The following is a 25,766-nucleotide window of genomic DNA, read 5'->3' as shown; positions in this document are numbered from 1 at the left end:
TCCTGAAGCCAGCCTGTTCTCTTGGTTGATTGAAGTGTTGCCCTGATTCTACAGAAATTATCTTGGTGAATATTTTATACAATACTGAAAGCAAGCTAATGGGCCTATAATTCTTCAATGTTTATGTAAAGAAAAATAAAGCACTTGCACTTGAAAAACTTGAAAAAAATTCTTTAATGTTTTCCTTCTGATGGATTAGCATAATGTTGGCATTGTTCCAGCTCTCTGGTACACTTCAAGACATAAAGCAATGCGTATAAAAGACTGCAAGCTTTGCAAGCATGATATCTCCTCCATCTTTGATGAAATCGACTTATTCCATCATCTCCTGCCGCTTGTTTCCGGGTCATGTCTTGCAAGGTCCTTCTAACTTCATCAATACCGGTAGTTATAGAAGGAGTCTCCGTATCTGGTTCATTGCTAATTTGAATGAAGGTAGCATGGCTGCTCTAGGCACAGGTCAGTAAGAATTTTTCTGCTGCTTTTACTCTATCATTGAAATAGGTGATGGCATTACCCTGTTGATCTTTCTTAACTGCCATATGTTGTGACAGGTTCGTCAAATCAAGTTTTGTGCATAGTTATTTTGCTCGGGCCTTTACTTTTCACAGGGAGGCGTCAGGGCAACATTTGAACGCAGAAGAAGCCTTGTCATGCACATTTAAATGGTGTGCAAGGATAGTACAGTGAATGCACCTTCTTTATCTGCTAGAACCATACTAAGCTCATTTTGGATTAAGAAGGCGGACATTTTCTTTGAGAGTGAATTCTTGTGTGGAGGCCTTTCATGTAGCAGAATGTCAGTGCCTTCAGCATACACCTGCTGCACTTACCTGTTGGGCCAAGGCTCGAGATCCTTTGGCAAGCAGAAGGCAGCTCGGCGTGTGACTTCCGCTTCACTGCAAATTTCGGGCCCAGGCCTAACGTACGACACGGTTTCTGGGAGATGGACGCCATCCGAGTTTTGGATGACACCACCAGTAGGCACTCTCACAGGTTGAGCAGTCTAAGCTGCCTCGCAGCACACTTCCACAAGTGCTCCACAGTGCTGTTGATGAGCGCTGAATATTCCCGCCACCTTTCTTGTTTTCCTGGCAGCCAGATTACGGTCGTAATAATTGCAGTCACAAGTTCGGAGAGCACTTGTTTATGTTCTTTTGTTTCTTTTCCTTGTTCAATAAGCCACGCTGTTACACCTGATTCTGCTGGGAATTCACCATATAATACCGTATGCAAACTGTTTCCTTTCCTTTCCTTTCTCATGGATCATTGGAATGAAGCACTGCATAGAAAATCTTTGTGAGCTTCTCGGGCCAGGTTTTATTTGTTCCGCTGCCAGATGACAAGGGAGCCTTCGATGTGCAGGTGGGTCCTCAGCTGCCGCTGGGCACCGCCTGTGGCCTGCTGACCAGCTGCGGTCACCATGCAGGGGTCATTGACCTCAGCCTCTCGATAGCCAAGCAACGGGACCCCCAGGGGCTGGCTCTGCACTTCTACCGGCAGGGAGAGCGACCCGAGGACGAGCGTGGCCGGCAAGCATATGGCGCACGCATTGAGTGCTACCAGGTCAGTGTGCAGGGGCATGCTTCTTCTTTCAGTCAGGTGCTCTACACTTAGACCAGGCAAGTAAATGTTATATACAGTTATACGTCGATCTAATGTAGTCTGTAGAATTGGTCACTTGCTTTGCTATATCGAAACTTATGTTATATTAAAATTCGATCTTTTATGGAAATAAGTACAGTCGCCTATGCACTTTTCTTACACGGAACGGGCCACTAGAGTTATTGGGTAATTGAAAAAAAATTTGAACGAAAAAGAATTTTTTTTTTAATTTGATAGTCAGTGACAAAAAATATGGTTTCATGCCTTGTTGAAGATATCTTCAAATCAGTGGTACAATGCAAAGCCAGGCACACTCACGTTCTACACGCAAAGAATGAATGCTTCGTCTACCTTTTGCTTTAAAGCATCTCCGAAACTTGAGATTACACAACGTCCATGCAAAACGTGTGGGAAAATGGTGCACACGGTACCATGTTATCTCACCCATCTTTGCACATGTGGCAGGTTAGTACCACTAAAACGGGGCGCGTGCAGACAGTGCATATGCTCACCACACTGACAGCCATGCACAGCCACTGCTGAACTACTAGGTAAGGAGATGCTCACCAGTCTGCGATACGTCGGTGTTATGCGGTAAAGCATACAAACGCCTTGAAAGCATTTTTGGTTCTGTATCAGATTGCACCGCGCAGGCAATTTGCAGCCCAATCTTCTTGAAAAAGAAAGGTGCATCTCTGTATCGGTTAAATATCATAGTTAGACATTGTGAGCTATAGTTATCACTGGAAAATTTTCTTAGGGCAGGCTAAACGCAAGTGTTAAATTTCAATTCAATGTCTGAATTCGATTTCTGAATTCAATTTCTGAACTAAACAGAAGAATGCATGCCGTCGAGAGCCATTGTCAACACATCAAGGACCTGCAGCGACAGGTTGAAACATTTAAGACTTCTGCGGCCGTGATGACACGGGCAATCTCCGATATATAAGCGCGGATCGATGACGCAGAAAACCGAGCCTGCTGCAACAACCTTGTCTTCTTCGGTATCCCCTACCCTAGTGCGTCTGCATCCGCCACTCAGGCAGTGGAAGAAATCATTCGGCTTTGCGCCGACCAATTAAACATAACCGTGCATCCTAAGGCGATTGAACGTGCGCATCATCTCGGCTGCTATTCTGATAACCAAAACCGTCCTATAATCGTAAAGTTCCTTTTTTATAAAACAAAAGAAAAAATTCTGTCTAACGGCCGCAAGTTGAAAGGGACTAACTATAGCATTCGCGAAGACTACTCTCGTACTGTGCAGAATGCCCAGAAACATCTTTTGGCTTATGCAAGAACCAAGTCAGCTGCATTTTCATTACGCTACAAAACTCTGTTTATAGGATCTGCTAAGCACATGTACGACGAAACTACGAAACGTGTAAAAGAAATCCAATAGCAATCGCTGCATCACCGTCATCCAACACACCGTTCGATAACGACTACCCGCCCTAACAGTACTATTTCAGCAATATATTCTGACATACGTAGCTTCCTTTCCAAACGTGACGTTGTATCTAATCTGGTCTTATCATCTGGATGTGACTTGTTGATACTTACCAAAACCTGGCTAACCGCTGACGTATCCGACGCGGAGGTCATGGATGACTTACCCGGTTTCCATGTCTTCCGTAACGATCGCCAGCACTCTAGAGGCGGCAGGGTGCTCATCGCCGTTAGTAATACGATACCCTGCTCCGTTGTTCACAACCCAAGTGACCTTGAAATATTATGGCTACTCTTTCGTGCAACCCCGCAAACTATTTTACTTGGCGTTTGCTACCGCCCCCCGCGAGCAGACACTAGCTTCACTGACAAGCTCAACCGCGTCCTAGATGTACTAATGAAAAAATACACTAACGCTCAGATTTTGCTCTTTGGAGACTTTAATTTCCCTAATATCAATTGGGATAACTATCCACCTTCGTCACATAGTACAACCGAAAATGATTTCCTCGAAGTCTGCTTTAATTTCAGCTTGACCCAGCTAGTCTTAGAACCAACACGCGTAGTGAATGACTTGGCCAACATTTTAGATCTCATATTAACTAACAATCCGTCTAGCCTATCTTCGATAGTCTATCTCCCGGCAGTTAGCGACCATAAAGTAATCCACACTGTCTTTAACTTTACCTTTCCAAAACGAGAATCGTGGAATAAAATAATACGCCTATACGATAAAGGCAACTACGAAGCCATTAACAACGAACTACGTAATGTCCTTCTACCCCACCTTCAGTGATGAATTCCACAACCGCACACTTCAAGCAAATTGGTCGATCTTCCAACAAAAAGTCACCGACCTCGCTAATAACCACATTCCAGTTGTTTCAGTACCGACTAACAGCAATAAACCTTGGTTCACAAAAAAATTATCAACTTTAGAAAACAGGAAGAAACGATTTTTTCAGTCGGCAAAGCAAACCAATTGTGCTGTGGCCTGGGACAAATATTACGAGGCAGAGAAAGTTTATCTCTCGGCTATACGCCGTGAAAAACACTCCTTTTTCCATGACATGTTGCCTCGTGTACTAAGCACTAACCCCCAGAAATTCTGGCAATTACTAAACCCCAAGCCACCGAATGCTATCACTATCGCCGACCATAACGATATAGTAATCCCCGAAGAAGAGTGTGCCGATGCATTTAACCGCGCGTTTTCATCAGTATTCACCACTGAACCTGATGCTCTGTTACCTATACCACCGTCAGCTGTGCAATCTGTTATGTCACCCATCGAATTCACTGAACATGGCATAACGGCAATAATTGAAAAACTAAAACTCTCATTGTCATCGGGGGCGAATGGCATCAATTCTAAACTGTTAAAAAATACTAAACTCATCTGCGCATCGTACTTTAGATTAATCTTCTCACAGTCTTTATCCTCCTGTAGCATCCCCGTCACCTGGAAGGAAGGGCAGGTCGTTCCAATCTACAAACCAGGTAATAAAAACTCGCCTCTTAACTACAAACCGATTTCCCTAACCAGCGTACCCTGCAAGATAATGGAGCACGTCATTTTCACCCAAATTATGTACTTTCTTGACACTGACAACTACTTTCACCCATCCCAACATGGTTTTCGTAAAGGTCTCTCGTGCGAAACGCAACTTGCTATGTTCGTCCATGACGTACACGTTAATCTTGATGCTAACACCCAAATCGATGCCATTTTTCTGGATTATGCTAAAGCATTTGATAAGTTACCTCATCAACGCCTAATACTCAAGCTCTCCCAACTGAACCTGCACCCTGACGTCTTAAATTGGGTTATCGAATTTCTCACTAGCCGATCACAGCCAGTGCATGCCAACAATCGCACCTCCGCACTCCTCCCTGTAACTTCTGGCGTCCCACAAGGTAGCGTTCTGGGCCCCCTACTTTTTCCTATTTATATTAACGACCTTCCCCTTAATGTTGCCTCTCAAGTCCGTATGTTCGCTGATGATTGCGTCATCTACCGCACAATTACTAATGACTCTGACCACAGTATTTTACAAAATGACCTTGACAATGTGCAAGGCTGGTGCAACGACTGGTTAATGACCCTTAACGCCAATAAATGTAAAGTAATGTGCTTCACTCGCCGCCATCAGCCTTTATACTCACCGTGTAATATTACTAATACTACCTTAGAAAAAGTGGACACATTTAAATACCTCGGCGTCACCCTTTCATACGACTTAGACTGGTCTGCTCATGTAACGCGCATTACTGCCTCCGCTAACCAAACACTGGGATTCCTAAAACGCCATCTGCGTCACGCACCGCAACACGTCAAACTACTAGCATTCAAGACGCTCGTACGTCCGAAAATTGAATACGTATCCCCCATCTGGTCACCACATCAAACTTACCTTATCAATGCACTTAAAAGAATTCAGATTCGTGCGGCAAGATTCATTCATTCTTCGTATTCTTATAACACTAGCGTATCACTACCTAAAACACAGTCCGCCTTAAACACGCTATCATCCCGGCGTCGCATTGATTCGTTAATCCTCTTTCACAAGTTCTATTACAGTTCGTTCCATCATGCACCATATGTGCTGGCCCCACCCCCTCGCCATTCCCTGCATACAGGGCATTCCTTGCAAGTAACCCGTCCACGCAGCCGAACTACAACCTTCTCTGCATCCTTCTTTTGCTGATCATCAAGCGACTGGAACGGCTTGCCCCGTCACATAAGTGAAATCACCTGTTCAACGACGTTTGCTGATAAGCTTTATACTAATATATTCTTCCTTGAACTCATGTGGCCACCAATTAAAATGCACATTTGTAAACCCCATCCCTTATGTAATACCCCCATTGAGGGGTCTTTAAGGAAATAAAAGTGAAGTGAAGTGAAGTGTGTTTGATGAGAGATGATGTGTTCACACATTCAGTGTCCTCTAAGCTCTGCTGAGGCAGACTATGCCACTTAAGGGGTCTCTTTTAGGGTCACGCTAGGGGTCAGGCACATGTACCGACTGGTCAAGTTTGAATTATCCCGTGAACGCAATGTTAGGATCGAAATAGTGAAAGTTTCGGCCCATAGAAATCAATGGGCTCCAGCCGGGACCTTCGGTTGGGATCGAATTAACTGGGGTCAAATTTATGGAAGTCTGCTGTATTGAAATCCTGTACAAATGCAGTTCATTATATGAGGTTCAAAATACTTGGTGCTCTGTGGACAAGTCGGAAAAATTAAAAACTTGATAATATCAAGAATTTCGTTATATCGAATTTTACTGTATCCAGGTTTAACTGTACTCACATGACGAATCCTCTTTCTTTGTGGGAAACCAAAGCAAAGTTTGGGGGTGAGTTTATTATGCAGTGTAAATTTTATGGGAACATTGTTGAGAACATCAGAAATCAAAAAGTAAGACGGTAATGATTTGAAAAATGCATAAGGGTACCTAGCTTTGCAGCAAAAATACACGTCCAATATTTGAAAACTTTGACAGCTTTATTATTGTATTTCAATCTGCATTGTAATCAGCAGACTTGTCGTCCTGGTCACTGGCCGGCTTCTTCTTACAACAGCTCGTCCGCGCTGCCATCCAGCTCATTTGCGGTGTCAATTCTTTTGAAGCATTTTCTGATCAGGCCAGATGCCAGCTAGTGCCTTGCATCCAGGAACACACCAGCTCGATGGACAGCCATGCCACTTGGCATCCCCAGATCATCCAGTACAAGTGTCGCATGTGTTCCTTAACCTGACAGCGTCACGTAGTTGCGGCCGCGTGGGTAATACCAGCCCAGGACAACATTCATTTGGGCTAGATGGTGCATACTTGAATTAGGAAGGAACAGTGCCAACTATGACAATCGCGAAAGGGAGAACGACACAGGACAAGCACCAACTTCATCTATCTTTATTCACCAAAAAATCAGCAAATATGAGGAAAATCACAGACATGTGCATAAGGACCATAATGCATCACTTTCCAAACCATTCTAGATAGAACATTTCGCTTTTGAAGAGGGTCACAGAAGTATCACAAACAAAATTTTTTCCTGTCTTCTTTATATAGAATGCTTCCAAAACCTCGCATGCCTTTGTTTCTCTGCTTCTGCAAAGAATCTTTATCTCTCAGAACTTCTTGCAGTAGAGGGATTGTTTCCGTGGCGAATGTTCTGCCGCTCGGTCACACGTAGTGCAAGTTGCGCAATGTTGCGAAAGATGCGCATTTCCTTCTTTCAGCGACTGCACATGTTCAGCTGTACGGTCATTCACGCATCTACTCGTTTGGCCCACATAGGTTTTCCCGCAGGTCAAAGGTATTTCATACAGTAGAATCTTGGTGATATGAACCCGGCTGATACGAATTTCGATGTGATACGAATTTGTAAAATTCCCCCGCCAAAATGCATTGTGTACAATGGGCCAAAATTCTGAGGTTCCGAACACTATTCCATGTTGCGCCGTGTGATACGAACTTTAGTACCGCGACCATTGAGCCGCCACCGGATCCGGTTTCCCGGATCCCACCGGATTTGGGATTCCGCGGCAGCAGGGAGGCTGACGAGCCAAGCGGAGCTTTCTCCCTCTAGTTTCTGGGGGCGGCCTCTTCGCCTTTTTCTTTTTACTTTGTTGTTGCCCGAGGCTAGCACCGCTGCTTATTGGTCCATTCGCCCTGCGAACCGGCCAACCCAACCGGTCGGCAAGATTTGTCCTCTCCACATTTCTCGTGGCCCTGCGCTCCCATTCCGCCAGTCTTTTCGAAGCAGTATTAAGCAATTACTGTTGCTAAAACTTGGAGGACACTTGAGCTTCACCTTTAAGAGTGGAACCCAATAGTATTAAAAAACCCCTGACTGCTTCTCGCACTTCTCGGCAACTGCAGATGTCCGTTTCCTCGTTTGTTGAAGGTATTGAACAAAATATGGGAAAACTCTAAAAAAATTTCATTCACTTTCTCTAAACCATAACGTACTTGAGCGGGTGAGTTGAAATCAATACCTTGGTTTCACACTGGATGAGCATCTTCATTGGAAGCCTCGCATTGCATCGCTCTGTAAAAAGTTAAGCAAAGCTTGTTTTATTCTGGATAAATGCCGTTATTACTTCAACACTGCCACTCTTAAAGCAATTTACTTTAGCATATTCCATAGCCATCTATCCTGCTGTATATTATCTTGGGGTCACATGTGCGTTTCGTATGTAGCACCTATTCTTCTTCAGAAAAGGGTACAGCGATTTGTGAATTTTACAGATTACAACGCTAAATCAAAGCCGCTGTTTCAAAGCTGGAATATACTGCCTTTTTAATTTATTGTCCACATGTCCACAAGAAAGTGGCACTTTGTAGACGACGCCGCATCTGCAGGACACAAAATGCTTGGCCTGTGTCTTGCTACAGGCGCGTTAGGCCGTTCGGCGGTCGTATTCACATCATCATCATGATCATGATCATCATCATCAGCCTGGTCACGCCCACTGCAGGGCAAAGGCCTCTCCCATACTTCTCCAACTACCCCGGTCATGTACTAATTGTGGCCATGTTGTCTTTGCAAACTTCTTAATCTCATCTGCCCTAACTTTCTGCCGCCCCCTGCTATGCTTCCGTTCCCTTGGAATCCAGTCCATAACCCTTAATGACCATCGGTTATCTTCCCTCCTCATTACATGTCCTGCCCATGCCCATTTCCTTTTCTTGATTTCAACTAAGATATCATTAATTTGCGTTTGTTACCTCACCCAATCCGCTCTTTTCTTATCCCTTAACGTTATACCCATCATTCTTCTTTCCATAGCTCGTTGCGTCGTCCTCAATTTAAGTAGAACCTTTTTCGTAACCCTCCAGGTTTCTGCCCCATACATGAGTGCTGGTAAGACACAGCTGTTATACATTTTTCTCTTGAGGGATAATGGCAACCTGCTGTTCATGATCTGAGAATGCCTGCCAAATGCACCCCAGCCCATTCTTATTCTTCTGATTATTTCCGTCTCATGATCCCGATGCACTGTCACTACATGCCCTAAGTAGATGTATTCCCTTACCACTTCCAGTGCCTCGCTACCTATCGTAAACTGCTGTTCTCTTCCGAGACTGTTAAACATCACTTTAGTTTTCTGCAGATTAATTTTTAGACTCACCCTTCTGCTTTGTCTCTCCAGGTCAGTCAGCATACATTGCATTTAGTCCCCTGTCTTACTAAGCAAGGCAATATCATCAGTGAATCTCAAGTTACTAAGGTATTCTCCATTAACTCTTATCCCCAATTCTTCCCAATCCAGGTCTCTGAATACCTCATGTAAACATGCCGTGAATAGCATTGGAGAGATCATATCTCCCTGCCTGACGCCTTTCTTTATTGGGAGTTTGTTGCTTTCTATATGGAGGGCTACGGTGGCTGTGGAGCCGCTATAGATATCTTCCAGTATTTTTACATACGGCTCATCTACTCCCTGATTTCGTAATGCCTCCATGACTGCTGAGGTTTCGACTGAATCAGACGCTTTCTCGTAAACAATGAAAGCTATATACAGTAGAATCTCGGTGATACGATCACGGCTAATACGAATTTCTAGATGATACGAATTTTTCTTTGGTCCCGGCTGAGTCCCATTACTTTGCAACGTGCTAGAGAACAGTTGTCACGAATAAATTTTTGACATGCGTCGGTTGATACGAAAATTATCGAAGACACTTTGGAAATTCTAAAGTGGGCTTGGCGAAAGCAAGACGCTGCTGCCGCCTGCGCTCCAATTAATTCGCTTTGGTGTTCGGCGATATCGCCTGTCGCTGCCGTTCTGCTCCATGCCTTTGGTACCTGGCGATCCAATCAGTCGCTGTTGGCGTTTCCGTTCTGCCTGCCTTGCTTTCGCGGCTGGTGACATGTTCAGTCGTCGCATGCACATTCGCTCCTTGTTCTTCTGGTGTTTGGTGTTGGGGGAATCCGGCATCTACTGCTGCTTCCCCGAACCGCTTGGCGTGGAATCATTCAGCTGCTTCAAAGCCATGTGTCTCACCCGAATGCAACGACACGCTGGCGAAGGAGCGGCGTTGCAGCTGCCACTGCCGATGTGCGCGCGCTCGTTCCACCGCTACTGTGTGATGTCACCATTGCTATGCACAGCTGCGCCCCCACCGGCGTGCCGGTTGCTAAGGAGGGAAGGAGGTTGCAGCGCTGCGCAGAAGAGAGGCCACAGTTGGCACGATTCCAGAGCACGGACGGACGCGACCGTGAGCATGAGCCATTAAAGGCTTTCGCCTTAATCGACAGTTTTAGTTTCACGTACGTAAAGCCTTTTCATGAGTAGAACTCTTACGTGTGAGCAGTGTGCCTGCGCAGAAGGCAAAGGGTTTGCATGAGTCTCACGGACGTACGTGAAACTGAAAAGTTTGCGTGAGTTCCTTGCGCACGTAGAGAGCTCCACGCGGCGGTCTCGCGGAATCTCGAACAAGTGAGAGCATCATTGCAAAATGGCAGCCAAACACGCCGACAAGGTAGCTCCGCGCCTTTGTTTTTCTAAAAACGACTTGGATTTGTTGCGAGACGTAAAGGAGTGCAACCCCTCCGAGGACAACATGCGGTATAGCACTTCCAGGCATTGCGAAGCTCCGATCAGCACAAGAACACACTTTTACGTGTTTTGTACGCCAATCCAACTCGACTGGTTTGGCTTTGATTTGTCTTGGATTCCAATGGCTGCAGCAGTGTTTATACTTGGCGATAGATGGCGATACATGGTCGCTTTTAGCGTGCGTCGCGTACGTGTAGCTAGAAGCGTTTCAGGTACAGTGCGTGTATAGTACGTAAAGCTTTCACATTTGCGTGCGTGAAGTCTCTATGTGCGTGTAACTAAAACTGTCTAATAAGCGCTACTCCACCGACGGCCGCGAAAGAGAACAGCCCGCAGTCACACGATTTCTCCCTTTCTCTTTTGGTGCAGAGGCGTAGACGCGGTGCCAGGCAGCGTGGAGGCCGCGACTGGGCACGAAGAGTTTGAAGCGGTAGCGTTTTTGTTGCTTTTGTGCTTTTCCTCCTTTTCTGCGTGCCATCGGATGGAGTAGCTGCTGTGCTTCGAGCCGCGTCCTTTGTGTTAGATGTGGGCGACGGCGAAGGACCACCACCAGCGGCTGAAACGCTGCGCGCGCTCGAAGTTCTAAGGAGTCAGAAGGGTTTGGGTGCTAGATAGTTGGTACGGATCATTCATATTTAAAACAGCGCCAAAAAACACGGACAAGGGACAAGGGACAAGGCGTGTTATAGCCGTAGATGAAATCAGCGACGCGTGCACGTGTTTTTATGGATTTGAACCAAGACTGCTAAGTGACCTGACAAAGAAAAAGAAGCAGAAGGACATTAGAGACTTTTTCTTCAAGAAATAAATGCTTTTTACGCACATGTGCCTGAGTGAGTTCACATGTAACTCTTTAATTTAGCTAGATTTAATTGTTTCGATGATACGGCTAATACGAATACTTTTTGTGACCCCGTGAGATTCGTATCATCGAGATTCCACTGTATAAGGGTTGGTTATATTCTGCACATTTCTCTGTCACTTGATTAATAGTGTGAATTTGGTCTATTGTTGAGTAGCCTTTACGGAATCGTGCCTAGTCCTTTGGTTGACAGAAGTCTAAGGTGTTCCTGATTCTATTTGCGATTACCTTAGTGAATGCTTTTTAAGCAATGGACAGTAAGCTGATCGATCTATAATTTTTCAAGTCTTTGGCGACCTCTTTTTTATGGCTTGGGATTATTTTAGCGTTCTTCCAAGATTCCGGTACGCTCGAGGTCATGAGGCATTGCGTGTACAGGGTGGCCAGTTTTTCTAGAACAATCTGCCCACCATCCTTCAACAAATCTGCTGTTACCTGATCCTCCCCAGCTGCCTTCCCCCTTTGCATAGCTCCCAAGGCTTTCTTTACTTCTTCCGGCGTTACTTGTGGGATTTCAAATTCCTCTAGATTATTCTCTCTTCCATTATCGTCGTGGGTGCCACTGGTACTGTATTAATCTCTATAGAACTCCTCAGCCACTTGAACTATCTTATCCATATTAGTAATGATATTGCTGACTGTCTCTTAATGCATACATCTCATTTTTGCCCATTCCTAGTTTCTTCTTCACTGCTTTTAGGCTTCCTCCGTTCCTGAGAGCATGTTCAATTCTATCCATATTATACTTCCTTATGTCACTGAGCACGTGACATTTCCTTGACAGCAGGTATTTATTCCTGTGTCAAGAAATAAAACGCTCAGATGTTAGTGTGCCTACGGGGTTGTGTCGTGTCTCCTTCCTTCGTCCGTTGTTTTATTTGGCGCCTTCGTTATAATCATTCTTTATGTCACCTGTCTTATGCTTGTTGATTACGCTTGTCGTATTCACACGGTTACACAAACCACTGAGCTTGTTAAGGGCCGAAAACACAGCCCAAACACCGGCGAGTCCCACCGCCTTCTGAATCTTGCGTGACACTTTGTGCACACATGGGACTGTGGCCTTTTTTGTCCTGTCAGTTTTCTTAGGTGGCACAGCACTGTTCCTTTGAAGTTCACACTGCAGGGTTTCCGCATGGTTGCATGGAAGAAAATTGCAAAAACTAGCTTCTCTCAATTGCTTGATTTGCGAGGCAAGGCTCTGCACAACTCAAAGAGGGCACAACCGCAAAACTGCGTTCATGGCAGGAAATGCAACGGCGCGTTGCTCTAACTCCGAGTGGTTAGAATTTAACAGAAGAAGGCGTTTCTTAACCAGGGGGCATTCATCAAGTAGGCGAGCTCCAGGGTAAAGTTCAGGTCTACATCAGTGAAGCGCATGTGGCCATCCACCGGAACTTTCTTGGTGAGAGTTTGTGGGGATGTGCGACTCTCGCGCGTCCCCCGATGTTTTTCCCGCACAGCACGTCTCCTGTACTCCCGCTTCGCCGCGTGGCCGATGTGGTTGAAGCGCAGTGCGAGAGATGGCGCGAGTGTTGCGCTGCTAACGCCGCCGACAGGCGAGGTTACCTGGGCGCCGAAAGGAAGGCGCTTGCTCTCTTTGGTTCGAGATGGCAAGCAGCACGGACGTGCCGCGCGTGCAGCGACCCTCTTTCCCGGCGGGTCGGCGCGCGGCGTGGACGTCCCGCGCGAGCGCGCGGCGACCCATGCTTCTGCGAGACCGTCTCGCGTGGCCGCCTTCGAATGCGCCACGATTCGCGTGACCATACACGCATATTCGCTCGCTTTTGGTCGCGGTGAGTCGGACTTCTAGATTTGTTGCGCGCCTATCGGCATGTTTTGTGGATAGCAACTCGGCTAGCAGGCAGTGATCTATGAAAGGTGCAATAAATGCCCTTGTGATTGTTTGCACTACTGTGTTGTCGTTCCTTTGTCCCAAGAGCACGGGAGGAGAACCCCACAAGTTAAAGATGGAAACATTTTGTAAAATTTTGAAAACAATTGTGGATGGTGGCAGTGAAGTCTCCAAGAATTTCGATACCTCACCAGGCGCTTTGATGAGTTAAGGGTCATCGATGTCCAACAAGGAAAACTTTTTTGTAGGTAAGACCGTATACATCGCTACCAGGTTCCTCTCTTTGTCACAGTCACTCGAAACGGAAGGGAGTCCTTGTGAGTCTTCACGGTGAAGAAGGCAGTAAAGCGCATTTCTTTGGCAGCTTTAACGGAAGTGGCCAGCTTTGACAAACCTGTCTTGTCACAAAGCTCCACTGCTTTCTTTTTGGCCTTGGATGGTGTTCCTTCCATCCAAGGCCCATCCCAGGCCTGCCCAGAGCGGTCAATGTCGGACGTAGTGATCACAAAGCCTCCCTCTTTGTCTGGTTGTGGAGCTTCTTTTCTTGTAGCACTCTCACTAAGTCAGTAACGGCAGGCTCCGTTATTCTCATCAATTTTACCAGGCGGGCATCAATGCTCTCATGGATGACGCGATCCGCTTCAGGTGGGATAGCTGTGTTGGAGGTGGTTCATACTACTGCGAAAAGTTCAATCTTTTCCTGCCTCAGGGCATAGTGAATGCCTAGATAAGGCTTTCGCAATAAATTCAGTTGCAAGTAGTGCTCTGTATGTCCTCATTTTTTTCTCCGCCTATGTTTTTTGCACTTTACCTGCCTTAAAAATCTTGTCGTACCAACTAGCTCAGATACACACCCTAGTACTGCGTTATGCACCTGCTCAAGTAGCTGTGCTCCTCACTAAGCTCAGAAGCTCCACCTGATCAAGCTTGGGTAGTTTGCAGAACTATTGCGTCCTATTTCCAACACACCTTTAACCCCTGATGCAATGCTGCTTAGAACGACAGAAAGCTGAGCTAGTTGGTAAGGATTCATTATGCAAAATAGAAGTGAGGTGTGCAGACTGGACACAAGAGTAGATAAGTAGACAACACGAACGCCAACTATCAACTGAAGGGATCACCGAGGCGAAAAAAGAAAGAAGAGACAAAACTCATCTGCGCATGCTCAGGAATGGTAACACCACGTGTCAATTGGGTACACGTGCCGGTCTACATGAGAGATAACTGTTAAGGCACTTAATCTCTTCCTTATGTAAAGTAATCGAAGGCTGACTCACGCACGCACTTCCACCATTATATGCCATGCCTCTACCATAAGACGCGTATCTTCATTCTTGTGCCTGTACAATATCGCGCATTCATCTAACTCTGGCGTGCAGTTACAACCTCGGCAATGTAGCGAAAGATTTGAAGGCGATCCACCGGTTAACGACCTTTTATGTTCCATGAGCCTCTGATTGATACACCGTCCCGTTTGCCCTACATAGAACTGGCCACAGCTATGGGGAATTTTATATGCCACACCCATACGACAGTCAGTAAAACTGTTGTTCTTATTGTGCTTCACTGGACACACTGGACATCTGTTCGTTTTTTGCCTTTTACCCACTCCATTTTATTCTGTACGGCAGCGCATATCTTACCTAGCTTATTGGGAGCAGTGAAAGCAACATTAACATCATATCTACTAGCAACATTTTTAAGCCTGTGCCACACTGAATGAATATACGGAATAGCCACTACTCTTTTTTTTGCTATTACTGTACTGCTTTCTGTAATCACGTCCGTCCCTCTCGAAACCGACTTCTTTAGGCGCTCAGCCACAGTGGCCACTGCTACACTAGGATAACCTGCTTCTATTAGGCGCCGGACCTGCGCATTAAAACTGGCGCTCATTTTGTGCATGCAGGATCGGGTGAGTGAAGACTTAAGGCACGACATGGCAATTCCGTTTTTTACTAATTTAGAATGCTTGGATTGAAAGTTTAGCAACGGCTTCAAAGATTTTGGGGAGTACTGCCAACAAATATGATTTTGTTCGAAGATCAAGGAAATGTCAAGAAACTGAATTACGCGTCGCTGAGGAAATTCCTTGGTAAACTTTAATCCTCCCCTACAAAGTTTAAATTGCTCACTCACTGAGGTAGCAGGGGATTGAATTCTTCCTTATTGCAGAAAATCAGGTAATCATCAACATAACGAAATATCTTGATAACCCTATCACCTAAGGCTTTCTCTAAGCAGTTGTTAACCTTACTCAGGTAAATGTTGCTAAGGATAGGGGCAACCTTTGAGCCAATACAAATGCCTGATTTTTGCAGAAAAACGCCATCTCTCCACCCAATCAGCGTTGACTTCAAGTACATAGAGAGAATTTCTAGAAAAGCTCCCGTGATAACACCGCATCTGTCAATAAAACCCGACTCTTGCACTTGTTCTTTAATGCACTCATTTACGGAATTTAGCAACCCGTCATGCGGCAAGGAATAATACAGGTCTTCAATATCCATACTAAAAGCTGTACAATCACCAGGATTTTCCTCTCTCAAATACTGAACTAGTGCCTCAGAATTACGTAGGCAAAAGGGGTCTGAAAAAACTAGTGAAGCTAGGCAGTTCTGTAGGTAACTAGCGACACAGACCTGCCACGTCCCTTTCTCTGACACTATAGCACGGAAAGGAATTTCTTATTTATGGGTCTTGGCCGAGAAAAACAGTTCTAAGGTGAGGGATTTAGCTTTCTTGACATTACAGACAAGCCTATCAAGATTATGTCTTGACAAGAGTCAACCGCGCGTTGCTTAACTACCGAAGGCTTGAGTTTTACTGGCTGCAAATTCTTTTCTATGGCTGAAATCGCTTTTTCTGAAAACATGGCATCTGGCATAATTACGAAGTAACCTTCCTTGTCAGATATTACTGGTCTAAGTTTATGCTCCACAAGGTAATCAACTGTCGGACAGGGTCAGGCGTCTTAAAGTGAGAATTTGATTATTTAATGCTAGCAATGCAATCCGAAATACAGCGTGAACGTTCTTCTTCTGGGACGAACCTGGTTATGCAGCGCGGTATGCTTAAAACGTCAACGCGTTTTGTGTTAGGCTTAAAACAGTGCTTAGGACCTAAAGCAAGGTTTCTATGGCTATCACTTACTATGGCGTCTCCAAGAAGAAGTACGTTATTTGACGGTGAATTATTAGAAAGGTGTTTCTTCTTACTTTGTTGAAGCTCCGGAAGTTTCATCCTCCATAGGAAGTCAGCATGTTGCACGGCTAACTTATTCCACTCGGCGTAGGGGCGGTTCCAATGGCGACCGTCTCCCAGGGCCGCGCAACGGACCCTTAGACACTCCTGGTAGAACCTAACTTGGCGCCATGACTCAGCGGAAAGAATAGCTCCAATCCTCCTGGCATGCCCAGTTGATGGTTGAAGTACAGTTGATGGTTGACGTACTTGTTCTTGAAGACGCCATAGTAAGTGATAGCCGTAGAAGAACCCTTGCTTTAGGTCCTAAGCACTGTTTTAAGCCTAACATAAAACCCGTTCACGTTTTAAGCATACCGCGCTGCATAACCAGGTTCGTCCCAGAAGAAGAACGTTCACGCTGTATTTCGGATTGCATTGCTAGCATTAAACAATCAAATTCTCACTTTAAGACGCCTGACCCAGTCCGACAGTTAGTTAATTACCTTGTGGAGCATAAACTTAGACCAGTAATATCTGACAAGGAAGGTTATTTCGTAATTATGCCAGATGCCATGTTTTGAGAAAAAGCGATTTCAGCCATAGAAAGGAATTTGCAGCCAGTAAAACTCAAGCCTTCGGTAGTTAAGCAACGTGTGGTTGACCTCTTGTCAAGACATAATCTTGATAGGCTTGTCTGTAATGTGAAGAAAGCTAAATCCCTCACCTTAGAACTGTTTTTCTCAGCCAAGACCCATAAAAAAGAAATTCCTTTTCGTGCTATAGTGTCGGAGAAAGGGACATGGCAGGTCTGTGTCGCTAGTTACCTACAGAACTGCCTAGCTTCACTAGTTTTTTCAGACCCCTTTTGCCTACGTAATTCTCAGGCACTAGTTCAGTATTTGAGAGAGGAAAATCCTGGTGATCGTACAGCTTTTAGTATGGATATTGAAGACCTGTATTATTCCTTGCCGCATGACGGGTTGCTAAATTTCGTAAATGAGTGCATTAAAGAACAAGTGCAAGAGTCGGGTTTTATTGACAGATGCGGTGTTACCACGGGAGCTTTTCTAGAAATTCTCTCTATGTACTTGAAGTCGACGCTGATTGGATGGAGAGATGGCGTTTTTCTGCCGAAATCAGGCATTTGTATTGGCTCAAAGGTTGACAACTGCTTAGAGAAAGCCTTAGGTGATAGCGTTATCAAGATATTTCGTTACATTGATGATTACCTGATTTTCTGCAATAGGGAAGAATTCGATTCTCCTGCTACCTCAGTGAGTGAGCAATTTAGACTTTGTGGGGGAGGATTAAAGTTTACCAAGGAATTTCCTCAGCGACGCGTAATTCAGTTTCTTGACATTTCCTTGATCTTCGCACAAAATCATGTCTGTTGGCAGTACTCCCCAAGATCTTCGAAACCGTTGCTAAACTTTCAATCCAAGCATTCTAAATTAGTAAAAAACGGAATTGCCATGTCGTGCCTTAAGTCTTCGCTCACCCGATCCTGCATGCACAAAATGAGCGCCAGTTTTAATGCGCAGGTCCGGCGCCTATTAGAAGCAGGTTATCCTAGTGTAGTGGTGGCCACTGTGGCTGAGCGCCTAGAGAAGTCGGTTTCGAGAGGGACGGACGTGATTACAGAAAGCAATAATAGCAAAAAAAAGAGTAGTGGCTATTCCGTATATTCATTCAGTGTCGCACAGGCTTAAAAAAGTTGCTAGTAGATATGATGTTAATGTTGCTTTCACTGCTCCCAATAAGCTAGGTAATCCCCGCAGGGGCGTCTGCGTGAGCAGGCGTTTGGTGTGTGGCGACACCACGGACCCGAGCACACGAGGGTTGGACCCTCCCGCGTGTAGCCGTGCGCGGCTTAGCCGTGTCTGGGGAAAGGGGGATCCTGGGGGTTGAGCCGATGCTGGGTGTTTGGACCTCTAAGGCCCCCTGGCGGAGGCAACACACCTCTTCGGCCTCGGCTTCACATAGACGGCACCTCCAGACTGACCCACCTGGAGGAAATCGGCAGTCGCCTTTTCCTGTCCTCCTCTCCAATCTTCGTCTTTCTCTCCCACTTTTCCATCTTTCCTGTCTCCTGATCATTTCCTGAACTTCCTATTTCCTGGCGGCAAGGGTTAACCTTGTGTAATATATCCAATCTTGGGTATATATATATTAGGTTATAGTGGGAACGTACCGCTGGCGTACGCAGAATAGAATTTTTCTAATCCTGTGACGTCCCCAGGTTGGGCTCCGAGGTGGGCGGCGGGCATTCCTGCCGAACACATTTATCCTATATATGGCTTCAAATTTCCCTACACTCCCTGATCGCTCCCTGAAGAGGGGGCGCACCGATGAAACCTTCAACTTTCTGATGAAACCAAAAGAAATATTTCCCAAATACCACGTAATACAAAGTCAACATGATACCAAGACAGTCCGTACAATATCCCCATTTGTGGTTGCAAAATGTCTGACAGAAGCAATCGGCTCCGGTTACAAGGTAACTAAGATGGGAAGCGGTGACCTACTTCTGGAAGTACGTGACAAGCTTCAATACAGCAAACTGACTAAACTTGTTGCATTTGGTGACATTCCTGTCTCTGTGGGCCCCCACCGGTCAATGAACACTGTGCGTGGTGTCATATCCGATGACGACCTCCTTGAACTCAGTGAAAGCGAGCTGTTGGATGGATGGCAAGACCAAAACGTTGTAAAGGTACAACGAATTAAGTTAAGATGCGATGACAAGGAAATCCCAACAAAACATGTAATAATAACGTTCGGAACAAGTGAACTGCCTGATTCGACAGAGACCGGATATTGTAAACTTCGGGTACAACCATACATCCCCAATCCGCGCCGATGCTTCAAGTGTCAGCGTTTTGGGCATGGATCTCAGAGCTGCCGAGGGCGTGCAACTTGTGCAAAATGTTCATCTAAAGACCACACATCAGATAACTGTTCTTCCGCAACCCACTGCGCTAACTGTGACGGAGACCACCCCGCCTATTCGCGATCGTGCCCGTCATGGAAGAAAGAAAAACAAATAATCGAACTGAAGGTCAAACTAAACATTTCTTTTCCAGAAGCGCGCAAGCGTTTTTCTGTCCACCACCAATCGAATCCGTCCTACAGTGATGTGACGCGCCGGGGGGCAGCGCCACATCCTCTGGCGGCCGCGCAAGTCACACGGAGTGTGACGGCGGTTACGCCATCAGCCCCCCTGGCGGGAGCAGCTTCTGCTCTTCCGCCCCCTACCATGAAGGGCCAGCAGACCTCCGAGCCTGCTGGTCCCAGGGCCACTGCTCGTGCAGACAGGCCCGAAAAACTCCCGAGAGTGCCCGCTGAGCGGGCGTCATCCAGCACCTCTGAAGAGGCGATGGATGTAACGAAAACTTCTCCGGCGTCTCAGACGCCGAAAGAACGGCGTTGCTCCCTGGAGCGCGCCAACAAAAAGGAAATACCCCGCATCAAGGGGCCTGGAAAGGTCCCTTGAGCCAACCTAATATCTCTTGACACACACCATAAAACACATCCAATATGGCCACACAGGTAATGCATTGGAATGTGAGAGGTCTAATACACAATCTTGATGACATTAAGGAACTCCTTCGCAAGTTTAATCCAAGGGTGCTGTGTGTGCAAGAGACACACCTCAATCCTTCACATGCTAACTTTCTTAAACAATATGCCATTTACCGCAAAGATCGCAGTGACGCTCTCGCCTCGTCAGGCGGTGTTGCTATTATAGTTGATAAGGGTATCGCCTGCCAACATTTACATCTGCAAACGCCCCTTGAGGCAGTGGCAATCAGAGTCGTGCTATTTGATAAGTTAGTAACCGTTAACTCTTTGTATATCCCTCCATGCCATCAACTTTCTACAACAGAATTCCAGAGTTTTATCGAAGAACTGCCCAAACCTTACATTGTAGTAGGTAATTTAAACACACACAACACCCTCTGGGGAGATTCTCGTTGTGATGCAAGAGGACGTTTATTAGAAAAGTTCCTTTTATCTTCCAATGCATGCATATTGAACAAGAAAGAACCTACATTCTACAGCGTGGCAAATAAAACATTCTCATCTATTGACTTAAGCATAACATCCAAGTACACTAGTGCGATATCTGGAGTGGAACGTGATCAAAAATCCATATGGTAGTGACCATTTTCCAATTCTCTTAAAATTAACACAAGACGATAAGGGTTCCCCACATCTGCCACGTTGGAAGGTCGACTGTGCTGACTGGAAACGATACAGAGAGCTGACGCATTTGACCTGGGATGACATCTGTACCCTCTCAATCGATGATAGAGTATCATATTTGACGGCATTTATAACTGATGCTGCATCACTATGTATCCCTCAAACGAATGGATCACCCTCTAAACGGCGTATTCCTTGGTGGAATGAGCAGTGTAAGGAAGCCCGCAAAGATCAAAATAAGGCTTGGGGTCGCCTTCGCGACTGCCCAACTACCGAGAACTTGATCAGCTTTAAGAAAATGAAATCAGAAGGTAGAAGAACGCGCCGCCTTGCCAAAAGGGAAAGCTGGCAAAAATACATCTCTAGTATTAATTCTTATACAGACGAGGCAAAAGCCTGGAACAGGGTAAACAAAATAAAAGGCCGCGAAACTCATCCTCTACCATTGGTAAATACACAAGGAGACACACTCATTGACCAAGCCGACTCTCTAGGGGTACATTTTGAAAGGATTTCTAGCTCATCCCACTATTCAGACACATTTCTGAGATACCGGCAACAAGTGGAACGACTGCCTCTGGGTCGGAAAGGAAATAGCAACCAACCTTACAACCGCCCATTTAGCATGGCGGAATTTCAGGCTGCGCTGAATGGCTGTAACAAGTCTGCTCCAGGAAGTGACAGAATATTGTATATAATGATCAAACACCTACACCCTGAAACCCACAAAACACTACTGTCACTCTTCAACTCTGTATTCTCCGCTGGTTACATTCCATCCGCCTGGAAGGAAGCAATAATTATTCCAATACTAAAAGACGGCAAGGATCCAACTTCAGTCAACAGCTATAGACCTATAGCGTTGACAAGTTGCCTATGTAAACTCTTTGAAAAAATGGTTAACCGGCGTCTCCTTCATTTTCTTGAAAGTAACAAACTATTAGATCCCCTACAGTGTGGTTTCAGGGAAGGTAGATCCACAACTGATCACCTTGTCCGCATCGAGACGAATATTCGCGGTGCTTTTGTGCACAAGCAGTTCTTTTTGTCAGTATTTATTGACATGGAGAAGGCTTACGACACCACGTGGCGGTTCGGAATTCTCCGTGACCTGGCCGAAATGGGAGTCCGAGGTAATTTGCTGAATGTCATCCAGAGTTACCTGTCTAACCGCACGTTCCGCGTCAGAGTTGGTAATGTGCTATCTCGTCTATTTACACATGAAACAGGTGTACCACAAGGTGGCGTGCTTAGCTGCACTCTATTCGTTATAAAAATGAACTCACTCTACACTATCATACCACGTACAATGTTTTATTCTGTGTATGTAGATGACGTACAAATAGGTTTTAAATCATCCAGTCTTTCCATCTGTGAGCGACATGTACAGCTTGGGCTAAACAAATTGTCAATGTGGGCTGACGAGAATGGGTTTAAATTAAACCCGCAAAAAAGTACGTGTGTTCTCTTCTCGAACAAGAGAGGTATATTTCCTGAACCCGCTATTTACCTTAATCGACAACAGCTCCCAGTGAGCCATGAACATAAATTTTTGGGCCTTATATTAGACACTAAATTAACATTTATCCCCCACCTGAAATACCTGAGGGCGAAGTGCATGAAGACAATGAATCTTCTGAAGCTCTTGTCCCGTACATCCTGGGGAAGTGACAGAAGATGCCTTTTGAGCATATATAAAAGTTTGATAAGGTCACGCCTTGACTATGGTGCTATAGTGTATAACTCTGCTACGCCTAGTGCCTTGAAGATGTTAGATTCGATTCACCACTTGGGTATCCGTCTTGCTACAGGTGCCTTCAGGACTAGTCCTGTAGAGAGCCTGTACGTTGAATCCAACGAATGGTCTCTTAATCTACAAAGGGCATATTTATCTTTTTCTTACGCCTTGAAAGTTAAATCAGATATTCAGCATCCATGTCATTTTGCAATTAGCGACATGTCCACTGCCAGGCTATTCCGTAACCGCCCAGCCATCAGGCCTCCTCTATCCCTCCGAGTGAAAGTACTGTCAGAAGAAACAGGCGTCGCTTTTCTAGAAAATATCCCAATGGCTCCTACTCGGTTGCCACCGCCTTGGGAGTGGCAAACTATCCAATGTGACATATCTTTCTTAGAACTATCGAAACGAGCGCCTGAGGCTCATATACAATCACATTTCCTTGAACTAAAAGAGAAGTATTCCTGTGCTGAATTTTACACCGATGCTTTGAAATCCGCTGATGGTGTTGCTTACGCAGCTCTTGGACCGTCATTTTCAATATCTGGGACACTAAACCCATACACAAGCATATTTACAGCGGAAGCATACGCTATACTCTCGGCTATTAAACACATCAGGCTCACAAACATCGCTAAGGCTGTTCTCTTCACAGACTCATTAAGTGTCGTGAAAGCACTAATTAGTTTACAAAAACATAAGAATTCCGTTTTGAATGAGCTGTATAATTTATTGTGCACCCTATATATGTGCAATCAAGTGATTGTCATATGCTGGGTACCCGGTCACAAAGGTATAAAAGGGAACGAAGTAGCTGACGAAAGCGCTACATCAGTAACCTTTAGCGACAGAGATAGAAATGTTCCCATCACTACCACAGACCTAAAGCCTTTTCTACGCCATAAATTAAGGAATCATTGGCAAGGCAAGTGGGATACACAAGTAATGAATAAGCTTTACATAATAAAACCAAAACTGAGGAACTGGATAAGTGGGAAAACAGCACGTTACAAGGAAGTGCTTCTTTGCCGTTTAAGGATAGGCCACACATACGGTACCCACTCTCATCTCTTGACTGGGGGCGATCCTCCAACTTGTGTTAAGTGCGGCAATAGTCTCACAGTCCTCCATGTTCTTATTCAGTGCCCTGCAACAGAAACAGACAGGAAAAAGTTTTTCCCTGCTGCATATCGCGAGAATTTACCCCTTCACCCTGCATTTTTTCTTAGCGATGAACCGCTTTTTAATCTGCAAACAGTCTTAGAGTTTTTAGCCAAAACAGACACCCTGAAAATCATCTGGCCAGGTAACTTTTAGCACACGACTAACAGCCCTGCATTCAAGGACTCTGTTGAAACTCTCTTGTCAGTGTTAAGTTTTATTCCATCATGTTTTAACGAAAGTCCATTGCCATAGCCCATATCACACCCTAGTCATCGTCATTATTTTAGCACCTATGTATTCTACTCCTCTTACAGCGGAAGTTTTTAGGCCCTTTTACAGCCATATCTCACCTACCATGATGAGTTCATTGTGCACGTCACCCACAACACATCGTCAACATTACCTACTGTCATGGCGCTCTTTGGCCAAACCTGGCCCTTGCGCCATTAAACACCACACATCATCATAAGCTAGGTAAGATATGCGCTGCCGTACAGAATAAAATGGAGCGGGTGAAAGGCAAAAAACGAACAAATATTTGTCCAGTGAAGCACAATCAGAACAACAGTTTTACTGACTGTCGTATGGGTGTGGTGTATAAAATTCCCCTTAGCTGTGGCCAGTTCTACGTAGGGCAAATGGGACGGTGTATCAATCAGAGGCTAATGGAACATAAAAGGTTGTTAACTGGTGGATCGCCTTCTAATCTTTCGCTACATTGCCAAGATTGTAACTGCACGCCAGAGTTAGATGAATGCGCGATATTGTACAGGCACAAGAATGAAGATACGCGTCTTATGGTAGAGGCTTGGCATATCTATAATGGTGAAAGTGCGTGCGTGAGTCAGCCTTCGATTACTTTACATAAGGAAGAGATTAAGTGCCTTAACAGTTATCTCTCACGTAGACCGGCACGTGTACCCGATTGACACATGGTGTTACCATTCCTGAGCATGCGCAGATGAGTTTTGTGTCTTCTTTCTTTTTTCGCCTCAGTGTTCCCTTCAGTTGGTAGTTGGCGTTCGTGTTGTCTACTTCTCTACTCTTGTGTCCTGTCTGCACACCTCACTTCTATTTTGCATAATGCAATGCTGCTGCTTCCTAGCATTATAACTTCATGTCCAGACTGCTGCTGCAACCTATTTCTTGGTAGGTAAAGAAATGGCTGTTTCCAAGGGAATTCCGCCGTCTGTGAAGCGATGCGCAGGTCCTTGTGGACAGTCGTCAGGGCCCTGCCTTGCGATTCTTCTTCTGTATTCATTTTTACACTAACAGCCAGCGAAAAAATGTGCCTTACAGCAAGCTTCTGATCGGAGGATGCGACACATTCTGTCACCGTGTCCTTTCGATTGTGTGAGTCCACCAAACAGCTGTAGAGCATCTGGCAGTAGTGCTGAATTCTTGAGAGTGAACGTGTACAGGCAATTTCTTCAGTTACTAAAGAGTGACACAAACAAGCAAAGAGTGAAGCAGGACGTATGGTAAAGCCCTTATAGTTAGTGAGTGCATTGTTGGTAAGAGGACTAAGATTTGCTGCTTGGATTGATTTCGTGAATAAAGTACATTGGACAAACACTGCACTGTTTAAAGCTCTTTAAGGAGCACCAGAACGTATGAAAGACCCGGGTGTTTATTGAAGTTGGCAAACACGACTTGTGTGTACACTGCAGAATTTATGTGGGCAAATATTTCATTTTGTTACCCAGATTGATGGATGCACAAAATAAACGAAACGTGTAGCATGCCAATGGCGAGCCCATGTTGTGCAAGTCAGCCCTCAGTAGCTGAGAATTTTCATGGTTAGGTTATGTGAATAGGTTTCATCGTGGCAGCTTTCCCTGTTTTTCTTGCATATATTTTGTCTTTGCGAATTGGCCTAACTGCGATTTATTGCGTTGTTCACTTCCTTGCCTTGTGCTACAATGTATTAGACCATATGCCAGAATAAACTCTAATTTAATTATCTGCACTTGCATTTTCTCGCTCAACTTTGTCTTGTCCGGTTATCTCTCTTGTTCTGTTGACTGCTTTGCAGTTTTTAGTATATAATCAAGTTTTTTTCCGACGGGGCCTGATGAGTGCGAATAGTATGAAGCCATGGCAATGTATTGAATGTGCAATATTC

The 25,766-nt window shown here is 45.3% G+C and overlaps 1 protein-coding gene across 2 annotated transcripts in view; it reads left to right on the top strand.

Moving 5' to 3' along the window:
• The window catches only part of Nup154 (nuclear pore complex protein Nup154), a 265,616-nt gene that overhangs the window by 217,272 nt on the left and 22,578 nt on the right, over positions 1–25,766 (top strand). For both annotated transcript variants that reach the window (XM_065425126.2, XM_065425125.2), the window contains exon 8: positions 1,366–1,566. In XM_065425126.2, coding sequence (XP_065281198.2) covers positions 1,366–1,566 — 201 coding nt within the window. The remainder of the gene's footprint in view (positions 1–1,365; positions 1,567–25,766) is intronic.

This window comes from Dermacentor albipictus, chromosome 8 (genome assembly GCF_038994185.2).
Source record: "Dermacentor albipictus isolate Rhodes 1998 colony chromosome 8, USDA_Dalb.pri_finalv2, whole genome shotgun sequence".
Classification (NCBI taxonomy): Eukaryota; Metazoa; Arthropoda; class Arachnida; order Ixodida; family Ixodidae; genus Dermacentor; species Dermacentor albipictus.
The sequence above is the reverse complement of the archived record's forward strand: the minus strand, read 5'-3'. Positions and strand labels throughout refer to the sequence as shown.